Consider the following 12,200-nt stretch of genomic DNA (forward strand, 5'->3'; position numbering starts at 1 on the left):
CCTGATCTAATGCTTGTAAACTAGAATAACCATAACAATGAAACAAACCAGACAAAAAGAAAGTGACTCGGTGCCATTCAACCCAAACGTGTTCCGGTGTCGCATATATTTTACTTTCTGAAATGTTAGGACAAGAATGGAAAAGAAACACTGTGACCCCTTTCCAGCACAATGTCTGCAATAGAGAAAGCAGACTGGGTTGTGCTGCTCACAACCCTGACAACAGAATCAGAACCCACATCATTTCAGACTTTGTTTCAGAGTGTGATCATATTTCAGGTGACACAATCTGAAGAACTGGGAGGGGTTGTCTACATGGTAACATCCTCTAATAGGCGAGTCTCAAATCAACAAAGGGCTATCTGCCTCTAACTGGAGGTAGCCCTCACTCACTATCAATAATATAGGCATGTGGTTGAAAATGCAAATATATTGTGTGCATTAAGGTGAGAATTTACATGGAAATATGGACATATTCAGATCCAGTGAAAAATGACAGGTATCCAATTGCCAGAGTTTAGTTATTTAATTGGAACTGATTGTGAAGTATGAGGCTTTTATTATACACATTTTAATGCAGATATTTATATTGCTTAGGAACAGAGATCTCCCAAGAGCTTTATTTAGAACCCTTATCAAACCACCAACATCCTTCAGACCCTGAAGGAAGGTTAACCCGGGGCCCCAGAGGATGTGAATCTTCATTGGTCTACATGCTGCCATGAGAAACACACCAAGTTGCCAAGACACTTGGATCATTTGTCACTCACATTACGCTGCTGCTCTGGGCCATTTTCACCTTTACTTCACGCCTGGCTTCCAGAACAACCATGCACATGTTAAAAGAGCTATCTACAAAAGGGAGTATGGATGCCCTTAGCAGCTTAGGCAAGGTAAGGTCAGTATGAAATGAATAAAGACCTGATTGCTGGACCTGTGCCTTCAAATACCTTCATGTTATTTTCACTCATCATCTGTCTACAATTTATTATTTAACAGGACTTCCATAGTTAGGATAAATCTCAATCTTAGGTTTTAGAGCAGTCATCCTTATACTTTTAGGCCTTTTATAAATTAACAAACAAACAAACAAACAAAAAAACGGAGTGTAATAGGTTCTTTGCCCAGGGGAAAAAAAAATCATATATACACAAAATCTTACATGTAATTTAAAGCACTTTACAGCTAGAATCCCTCCATCTCCCTCCCTGAATCTGGTTTGAAGTCTAGATGTAGAAACAGATCCTCTTTTAAGAGTCCCTTGCTGTAATGCGTGCTGCTGGGTCTATTTGGCAGAATGAGAACCATTGATCAGAATGCATTTAGATTTGACTGCTTTCCCAATTATGAATTGTAATTACACAGGATGTAAACACGGGTTTAAGTGGTTGTAAAACTATTCCAATGCTTTTCACACTATTAATTTAATAAACTAAATATTTAGCTGGGGTCCTCATAATTAGGCATCAGCCGACTGAAGGATTCCTGCAAACCTCAACATCCTGTACTTGGCCCCACGTTCCCATCCCTGCAGCGGGGAGAAAAAGAGATGGGGGGGGGTGATGACATTAATCTCTGCCTTTAGGTGTTTATCACACCATGGAAGCCAAAACAATTACTCAGGGCTTCACGGGGGTAGGCTCGACTGGTAAATTTCAAAACGCTATTTCCTTGGAGAATGTTTTCTCGCCGTGTTTCACACCAGCAGAGGGAAAACCATTGCCCCACAGGAGCGGCCCTCCTTCCGAGCGCAAATAGAAACGCACAAAAATGACATTATGTTCTTGCCTGCCCGGGGCAAAAAGAATCACCTATTCTTAACAGGACTTCAGGTGTGTGATTTTCTGCCATTTTCCTTCTTTTGTTAGATCAGAATGACTGCGCCTTGTAAGAGCGAAGCTGTAATGCGGTCCTATCAGGGCAGGGCGGCTGGAACAGACACGGCGGGACACTATGTTTCTGACGGAACTTGACACATTCTTGCCACGCAGGAATTTCAAAGTCCATGCAGACAGATGTAGGAGAGGTAGTAATTATTTTTTCTCTCTTCTAGTCAGTTCCCCCTCCCCCATACGATTCATACTTCACTAATTAAATAACAGTTAAAAGTGATGCCTCTGAAAAACTGGTACTATGTTAAGAAAATGGGTCTTATTTTTCCTTCCAATTCTCTGCAGTTCGCTTCAGCCAGCCTAGCTAAATCTTCAGTGTTAACATAATTAGGTCTCATGGAATAATGGCCTATTTCACCAGCTATCATTTCAGGTTAATAAAAGCATCACATAATTTTAAATGTTACTACTCCATTTTAATTCATCCATCAATTAAAAACAGCTCTTGGGTGTCAGGAGAAGGTAGAAGAAGGATTAGATGCTCAACTGTACAAATGTAAACACCCCCTAAAATCATTTAAGTCTTTTTGATAGGCTTTTTCAGGACCTACTCAAAAAATGTGTTAGGAGCAGAATTTTTCTGCCATAATCGATCTCAAATAATTGCATTTTTAAATATTAATATGGGCTTTTCACAGATGTTGTTTTCTCATTTCTAGCTAAGTGCAATAATATAATTTTTACAAGGGATATATCTGTTTCTTAGTTACTTGATTCTTCAGATGCCAAATGAAGATAGTATGTGAGTCACACCTTCCCAGGTGTCATGGAGAGTAAAAGTGCTCCATGTTCCCAAGATTTTGGTGAAAATTCAAAATGTGATGGTTGGCATTCTTAATTCTTTCTGACATCATATTATGGTTTTTTTTTTTTTTTTTTTACATCATATTATGTTTATGTGTAGTTTATGCTAGGAATTCCTCGGCATCTGTTTTAGGTAACTAAAGGGGAAAACTTTAGTGTAAAAAAGTGGAAATGTAGTTAAAAGGGGAAAACTCTTCTATATGGAACTGGTCAGAACTGTAGGAATATTTGTGCCAGATCAACATTCAATATTTCTCAGACAGAAAATGGATTAGAATCTAGTCCTGCTTTCCTGAGGCCAAGAAGGAATTGCTCACAACCAGACATTTGGATCAAAACTCTGGGGGTGTTCCTTACCTCTGTTTTTCATTCTTATATACCATTAAGGCTGTCCAATTGGATTTTCAAAAAAAAAAAAAAATCCTACAGTTTTACCTGGTTATTCATATTGTTCTAACATGTAGCTTGGTTTCTGCCCCCATTCCCATCCTTACCAAGAAAGACCGGGAATAAACATGGTGGGGAAGGAACTCTATTCAGACTGCTGAAGCTGAAGCTTTAAAATTGCACCAGATCATAAGATACAGAGTCCCGTATGTAACAAATATATAGAACATGTATTTCAAAGTTCCCACAGATTCTGTGCAAGCTTGTGAGCAGAGAAACTGTTGAACAGGTATTTTATTTAGTCTTCAACAACAGGTGAAGTACAACAAACCCATATTCCATAATGCACAGAGCACCCGTATCAGAGTATGGGGTCTTTACATCCTATAGTAATACTGGATTATTGATGGTGGAGAGGGAAGGCAATGGGACAAAAGATCTGGCTTCAGGGTTTCCTCACAGCTGCCCCCAGTCCATCCCAAACTTCCTTGTCCACAGCACAAGTCTGAGAAGAGGCGCGGCAGAGCATTCATAACAGGAACCGCTGAACTGTGGCCCATGCCTTCCCCCCAACCCTCACATTTCTGTTACCCGGGTGAGTGATTTGTGCCATCTTAGCGATTTAATTCAAGGGCGCCTCATGCAGTGTTTCCGTCCAGGCAGATCCACCAGCTGGGGACCAGGACAAAAGTACCAATGGAAGCCCATGTGCCATAATGGCTAAGCAGTTAAAAGTTATGTGGCAAGCTAACACAGGGTTGAATAAAATACGTTCCAATCTGCCACTTTGACACAAATGCTTTTGTAAGAATTGGAAACCCAGGTATCAACTTACAGTCCTTAGCCTGCTCAGAGTTCCTTCCGTCCTGGGTCCTGGACCCTGGCCCTGAGGTAGCCCTAGTCTCTCCCTCCCACCTTTAGCCCCTTTCCTTCCATTCCTGAGCTCTGGTTTTCACCGCAAGGGGCTTCTTCTCGCTCCTGTGAGAATTCTCCAGTGTGCACTGCCTGCCAGGGCCGATTCACTAATCTATCCACACAGACTCACTGTTGACCACCCCTTGTGCCCAGGGATTTGCAGTCATGATGCACTATGCTGTTTGCCTTTAGGACTTTGGGTCCCCAGGAGAGGTGCATGCATGCCCTTGAAGTGGCTGAAGGCTATCTGGGTAGGAAATACTAGGTTCCCAGCTACTAATACCAAGTGACAGGAGGGTCAGAATGGGTCCCTTTAAGCAAGGTCCCTCTTTGCTGGGACTGAAATGCTCCGTCTAGGGCACCTGGGTGGCTCAGATGGTTAAGCGTCTGTCTTCAGCTCAGGTCATGATCCCAGAGTCCTGGGATCGAGTCCCGCATCAGGCTCCCTGCTCCTTGGGAGCCTGCTTCTCCCTCTGCCTCTCTCTCTCTCTCTCTCTGTCTCTCATGAATAAATAAATAAAATCTTTAAAAAAAAAAAAAGAAATGCTCTGTCTAGGGTGGTACATGGTCAGGAATAAATCACTTCCATATCACAGCAGAGCAGTCTAATTACTGTCTTAGAAATAGTGATACTTTGTATATACCTGAGCCTTTGGACAAAAATTTTGTTGCAGTTTTATGCTCATTCATGATGCTGATGGATGGAATTATATTTTTACTCTGCGAGAAAGTTGACAAAGCAAGAATTGGGACCTTAAGTATGTGAACAGCTTAGTCCCCACTTTTCAGCCGAGCCCTGTTCTCAAAGACATAATATGGTAGCTGGAACCCGCTTTGCAAGAATGCTGGAGGGCAGCAGATGAATAAAAATCCACTGAGTTGGGGTTCCTTCAAAGGAATAAGCCCTTTAGAAGAACTTGAGAATCCAGATTAAAAAGAACATTTCATTTCCATTTGTTATATACCTAAAAGTGAATTTTTATTAAAAGCAGATCACATCACTTCAGGAAATTCAGAAAACTATATCTAAATACATGGAACGCAAGATATTCCTCATCAATTTAGATTCTTATAGCCTCATAAAGATAAAATGCAGATGAATTGATTTAGATCAAGACTTCATTAAATTTTAGAATTAGCTTTTGGAATCCCATGTATTGCAATGTGCAGAGTCTGATTCCTGAGCATTGTGACAAAGCCATGAGTGGATAATGATAAAGTGCATGGTTACTAGAAATAACACAGTCTGCCTTTGGTTTGTGCTAATAAACTATAAGACAACCTAAATTCCAATTTTAATATGAGAAATCCACCTCATTATAAGTAATCTCAAACTCTGTGTGTTATCAGCATTTTCATGTGTATTCTTTGGTGAGTCTGAACTATAATTTGCTGTTTATGCTTCTAATGTAAATCTCCAATTTCTGGTTGGCCACCCTGGCACTAAACCAGCGCTCGAATTTATTTCCATCTTTCCTTATTTCTTACATCAAAAGAGACTGTTGGTTTGAATAACAAATATTCAATCGACTTAGACGTGGGGTGGCAGGCAGCACAGGCATTACCTGTTTACCTTGTATTGCCTGTTTTGAATTGGCCTTTCTGGGAACAAAACCAAGAAGACACGATGTTCCTTCATCTAGTTTTCGCCCAGGTTATTTATCAGAAGACACCCCCGCCCCGGGCCCCCATCCCATGGTGGGGTGAAGAATTCAGCCCGGGAGCAGGCTTCCAACCTAACACTATCATGGATTATTGCTCTCCCAAGTCATGAAGGACTTCATTGTCCGAAAGACTCTGGCTTGGGCTGATAATTGTTTTTGATTCCAGGTCCTGCTGCTAACACATTTGTAAGCCGTGGGACAACAGCGTGCTGGGAACGGAACGCACACTCTTTGAGCCACTTTGAGACTTTGCAAGGGTTCCCCCCGTACCACCCCAGCCCTCTCTGTCTGGTGCAGTCATTGGCCTGCTAAAAGGCAGAAACAATTTATTACACCTCGGGTGGTACTTAAAACAAACTTTATTCTCAGGAACAGCAGTTATGTTTCCTTGCTGCTGTATATGTTGCTATTTCCTCTAAATACTAAGTCTGTAGATATTCAATCAAATTGCTAATCACTCAATTTCCCTGCCACTTTCCTGGTTCTCCAGGTTGCCTCTCATGATACTCCATGTAAACACTGTATTTGCAAAGATACACAGATCACCATCCCTGGAGTCACATGATCACATCAATCTGTGAAAATAGCATGACTTAAAAATTAAAGTCTCTTAGTACTCTGCCAACAGGCTTTGGCATGATCTTGGCAATCGCTTAGATTTTTTTTTTTTTTTTTTTTTTTTTTGCTGTTATAATTTTTCCCAAGTGGAAATAGTCTCATATTTTGCAGAAGTTGTCCAAGCTAGTGAACATCGATCCATCTTCCTGGGTACTAAATTCGTCAGCTGAATGCATTCAGTCCACAGAGGAACCAGTAAAGTGAGTATGCAACTGCTTGGTGGCTGCTCCTTTCATCTTAAGAAATTGCAATACAAATTCCTGAAATCATTTACGCAGGAATTTTTATTCTTTCAATCTTCCAGTGTTAAAGCAACAAGAAAACACTTAGAATGTCCTTTGGTGGAATCTTATTACACTTGTTATATATGTAAACTGATATTCTTTGATGCCAGCACGTTCGTTGCCCTTACAGAGAAATCTCTGCACGATGAAAACAAAACAGAACGCAAGAGGACAAAATAAAATGTCAGTCTTTGCTGCTTCGAATTAGATACATTAACAGATTGTCTGGTAACACAAATTGGCAAGAATACAAAAAATCTACGTATTACAGTATTTCAAGAAAAATAACTTCATTTGAATACAAAAGGATAGGTACACTTTCTTTTTTCCTAGAGCCACTCTTGGACAGCGGATGTGTGCTCGCCCTGGGAATGACTTCAGTGCTGCTAAGATATAGGGGGGATGACTGGCTTGAGCTTTTGGAGGGGGCTGTTACACATGTGCGTTACTAACATCAGACAAAGAAATCTTTCAACCAACAAGGGGTACAGAGCAACGTTCACTAAAGCACAGGTTGGAAGGGGTTCAGGGACTGAAGCAGGCCAATATGGCAGCTTGTAACAGATTTCTTTACACCCACAGTGCACCGCCAGCAAAGAATGCTTCTGTTGGGTTGGTCCACACTCTGGGCCCCTGGTGCTGGGGCGCCCCACGGGGGAGTAGCGAGCGGTTGAGGGTTGCTTGATTTGTTTGTTTGTTGTCTTTCCTGTGTCGGGGCGGGGGGGGGGGGGGTGTCGCGCCTTCCCAGGCGGCAATAAGCTCTGCAGCTGGCCATTTGATTTGCGGTGGTAGGATCAACAGCTGCCAACGCCTCTGGAGTCAGAAATGAACAGTCTTGACTCGGATGTGCTGTCCACGGCTGATCAGTATGGCTTAGTTCAGTCAGGCCTTCTTAGTGTGTACACGGTGTCGGAGTGGGGGTGTCTGAGGGTGTGTTTCCTATGGTCGCAGCGAATGCTTGCGGGTCGCGTTGCCCCCCTCCCCCCCCCGCGCGGCGGCGGCGGGCCCGGGCCGGGCTGGTGGCCGGCGGCGCGCCTAGACCAGCAGGGGGCTGGCGGCGCCCAGCAGCGCGGTCAGCAGCAGCAGCGCGGGGGAGCCGGGCGCGGGCGCCCCCTGGCCGGAGTCGGAGCCGCAGCTGCCCGCCTCCTCGCACCGCAGCTTCTCGCACAGGATGCCGGTGTACGCGGCCGGGCAGAGGCAGCGCACGTTGTTGTAGCACGTCCCTCCGTTCTGGCAGTGCAGGAGCTCGTTGTCGCAGACGTTCGCTGCAGAGCGGGGGGTGGGGGGTGGGGTGGGGCGCGGGGAGGAGAAGCAGAAGCCGGTTCAGTGCATCTAGTACAGCAGGTTTTCAGCTTAAACACAGCTCGACGGATCCTGTGTTTCCGCCCCCCTCCCCTCCCCTCCCCGCCACAAACTAAGCACGCGACTCCCAATTTCCAAACAAATGTAGTTTGCTGCCTTTGTTTTTTTAAATCGTATTTGTCCTTTTCGTACAGATTTTTGCTGCGATCTTGGATAGTATCATTGTCCATGTCAGGCTATCGAGTACAAAGTAAGGGAATGCTCCTGGTCTGGCAGTATCTTCTCTTCATAGGACTGGGACCTGTTGGGACCTCCTGCGTTTTTAAAGGACAAGTGCCCTGATACAAGAATGCCGAGTTTTAAAGCCAGATGAATGGTAGTTAAAATGCAAAGCGGTATGGCTAAAAGGACCAAGAGCTTCCAAAGGGGTGGGCCATTCTCCCTGCAGGTGATTCCAGCGGCAGCATGCGGGAAGACAAAGCCTACGGGGGAGGCAGGAGGAGAGAGGGGAGGGGGGGAGGGGAGGGGGCAGGCAGCATGCTCCAGGCAGGCGGCAGCCAGATCAGAAGAGAGAAAGTGGGAGGAGAGTGAGGATGAGCCCTCATATTTGCCCCTGACAGCCTATTAGGATATTCACTGCCTTGTAAATCCAGGAAGTAGTAGAGTCCAAGGTTACCTTGATTTCCCGGAATGATAAAAAATGCAGTGATGAGACCCTGATTACCAAAATTTCACTATGTCCGTCAATTAATAGAATCGGTTTGAATAAATCAAGCAAGCAATTCCAGATACGAAAATTCATTCATGGTCCCTGTCATGTAATTTTCATCTCTAATAATTACTTATTTCAAAGTTCTGGTTATCCTCATTAATTCCATGTCTCCTATTCTTTTAGATAATCAAGGTTTCACTGATTTAGCAGAATGTTAAATAGGACCCAGGGAAATTAAAATAACAACAAAGAGTAAAAGAGCCAAGAACACTTCCAACAACATATGCTGCTTAAGCATTTATTATATAGAACCACTCTGGAGCGGGGTGGGGGGGTAGGGGCAGAGCAGAACAAGTAGATTTTTATAAATTATAACATTTTTCATTTTTAAAAAAATGTCATGGTCAAATTTCCCCAGGGGTACCACATGAATTAAACACACACACACTCACACACACATGCACACAAACACACTCAATATTACTACCAAGTTCAAAGTATTAAAAAAAAAAAAATCTCCCAAGTAGTAATTCAATAATGCTGCTTGTCCATTAATTGTGTTCAGTAGTCATGTCACCTTCAATGGACGCTTCCTACACACAAAAGTTCTAATGCCCTGTGTGCAAATGAGCTGAGGAAAGATGGTAGTGGACACTCACAGAGTTAATAACAAAGTGCCCTCAATGGGGCCTCGTTTTACCGTCTTCCACAATAACTCCTTGGCGACCTCTAAGACAGCTGTATAATGTATTGGTACAATTTTCAAAAATACCCACACTTGCTGTCTGCAAATGTCAGAAGTGACTATTAAGGCCTACTAAATCCTTCAGGCTCCAAATATTGACATACAAGGTGGTGTTGTGAGGGCTCTAACGATTATATAAGCTGCCTCTCATTGGGTGGTAGAAATCTTGAATATTAGACCCAATTTATAGTATTTTATGTGTCATGGTTAAAAATGTCAAGAGCTGTAGCTGGGAGGCAAAAATCTACAAGTGTAGAGTGGTTCTACTCATGGTCAAAACTGGTTGTTGTTAATTTGAGAAGCATCCACAGGTTTTCAGCATTTTGTTTTGCTTACACTTCAGGAAATATCTGTTTAATTGGGGTAACATGGAAGAAACAGATCCAACTAACTGTTTCGATTTAAAGGTAAAGATTCTTAGCATTTCTAGTCCCAGGCAGCAGATTGCTGAATGGGATATTTCCTTCCATTTGGGCACTAGAGGTAGGGAAATATCTGTTCTATCAATATCAATAATTGCTTGCCTTGGATAATTGAGAAGAAATCAATAGTTAATTAGATAATGCTCCCCTTAAAAAAAAGCTATTTTTCTTCTTGGACTTGAACGTAAATCAGTTGTTGAACAGAGATTTCTTTCTTTTTCCTTTCTTTTTTTTTTTTTTCCCCAAGAAGCTGGTGATTAAGTTAAAATCCAATACCTTTCCTACACTTAAATAATCTGCTAGTTGATGTTGGTGAGTGTGAGAAATTCAATAACTAGGCAAGGAACAGATGTAACCCAGGATTCATAATATCATGGATTGGGGAAGTAAATTTTTTTCTGTAAGAGATAAACAGAAAAAATCAAATCTAGAATATATTTTCATTACTTTAGAATTCGCTATAAGACTTTTTACATTTAGTCTCCTGATTGTGCTATTCAACAAACACAGAACTTCAGCTATGTGCGGCATTCTGTTGGAATCACGTGCTAGAGGCACATCTGAACCTCACTACAGATCTTACTTGCTGCTATTCATAAATTTATCCTTCATCTTCATGTCTTTTTGAGCCAAATTTGTGGTGCTTAATGAATAAACTAGGTGGCTAACAAAGATCACTGAGCTCTTCTTCAGCATATGAAGCCTTTTACTGAACACCAAACAGATAAAAAGTGATAAAGCGTGATCTCTGCTCTTATGGAGTTCAAGTCTGGTTGGGAAGATAAAATATAGGCAAGACATGATCTAATAATAATTTCATTAGCATGCCTTTATCAATTCCATCCACCTCAGCCAACATCTGTCGTGTGCCGGGCACCCCGCTTGATTGTACTGTCGTAACTGCCCTAAAGGAGCTCACAGTTTGGCAGAAAACAAATAAAACGAACATGCAGAAATAACTGTGCCACAAAAAGAGACTATAAAGGAAGTATTTGCAAAATGCTAGGGGAACTGAGATGCTGGTGTAAATAATTATATGGGGGAAGATTAGAAAAGATTCTAGGAAGGAGATTGTATTTGAACAATAGTGCACTCCAGGCAGATATTGGTAGAAGGAGCATTATGGATGGGGAAGCTGTATGAGTACAGACAGGGAGACTTGCAAGTGCAGAGTGCTGGTTATTAAGCAATTGTCTCTCAACTCTAAAAGCACCCTTCTTTCTGCACGTTGTCTCCGGCTTCCACCGACAGGGGAGTGTTGCCCTATGATGGCCCTTCACCCCAGTAGCAGCATTTGGTCCCAGTGTGTAGCTTTATTCAGACCAGCTTTATTTCCTCACCCCCTCCTCCCCTTAGAAGGTTCCTGCACCAACCCAGCAGCATTCCTTCCCTAGAGGTTCAAGCTCAGCTCTAAGGGGCCCTGCCCAGGTTTCAGAGGTCCCAGGCAGCAGCTAAGTATTATGTCCCCCCATGTCTGTGGGGTCTCCCCTCAGTCCTTTCAGTTGCTAATAACCCATCCTCTTTCCTGTGATCCCTCTGCCCAGGAGCGGTGCTGCTCCCTGCTTATACAGTTTCTACTATCTCTGACTTCAATGTCCTCTTCTCATTTCCAAATTCCAAAACACCAGTTCAACCGTTCCCTTTAATGAATTCTCTCTGAAACCTAGTGCGGTGTCAGTTTTCTGACAGGAGCCCGAGTGAGAGATGCATGGAACACATTGGCGAATTGTGACTGGACTGGTGTGACTGGAATGTTGGATGTGCACAGGGCAAATGGAGACTAGAAAGGTAGGCTGTGGCCTGGTTGTGTACATTCTATATAACACACAACACAGAGTTTCGATAATAGGCAATGGGAAGCTGTCAAAACCTAGGAGCAGGGTGGTGTTTTAAAGGGGGGAGAGACAGGTGAGGCTTAGCCAGAGAAAGGACAGACTGGAGGTGAGGGGCCCAGATGCTTCAGTAGAATGGGCTTGGTCTGGTTAGAGCAATGGGGAGGGAGAGGGGATAGATTTGGACGCAGGTGATTTGAAATGGTTAAGAGAGATTCTGAGGTTCCTGTTTTCAGTATTCGGATGCATTGTAATAAAATTTATTTAAAAAAGTAGATTGGAGGAAGACTTTGGGCAGGGAAGAAAATGCACTTTTTTGGACCTATTGACTTTGAGGGGCCTGTAGGCTCTTCTTCAGGGGTCTTGTTCTTAGTTGGAAAACCAGTTAACCATTCAGGAGGTAGGTCATCCTGGAGATACAGGTTTGGAGCAGGAGCGATGGTGGTCATTGTTACAGATTGAAGTGAAAGGAATAGAAGACCTAATCTTGGTAGAATGTAGAGTAAGGACAAGTGAAGGCTCTGGATAGAACACTGAAGAATATCAGCATCTAGGCCACAGGAAGAGAATGAAAGATCACGAAGGGTCCTGAGAAGAAAAGATGTCAACAAAATGCAGTGATC

At 43.0% G+C, this 12,200-nt stretch overlaps 1 protein-coding gene across 2 annotated transcripts in view; it reads right to left on the bottom strand.

Moving 5' to 3' along the window:
* Positions 1-5,008: 5,008 nt before the first annotated feature.
* NTNG1 (netrin G1) overlaps positions 5,009-12,200 on the bottom strand; it is a 310,825-nt gene continuing 303,633 nt past the window's right edge. For both annotated transcript variants that reach the window (XM_064588730.1, XM_045897077.3), the window contains one exon: positions 5,009-7,829. In XM_064588730.1, coding sequence (XP_064444800.1) covers positions 7,600-7,829 — 230 coding nt within the window. In that variant the 3' untranslated portion in view covers positions 5,009-7,599. The remainder of the gene's footprint in view (positions 7,830-12,200) is intronic.

This window comes from Mirounga angustirostris, unplaced genomic scaffold (genome assembly GCF_029215605.1).
Source record: "Mirounga angustirostris isolate CCGP_5_RB_7025 unplaced genomic scaffold, mMirAng1.0.hap1 SCAF_4, whole genome shotgun sequence".
Lineage (NCBI taxonomy): Eukaryota > Metazoa > Chordata > Mammalia > Carnivora > Phocidae > Mirounga > Mirounga angustirostris.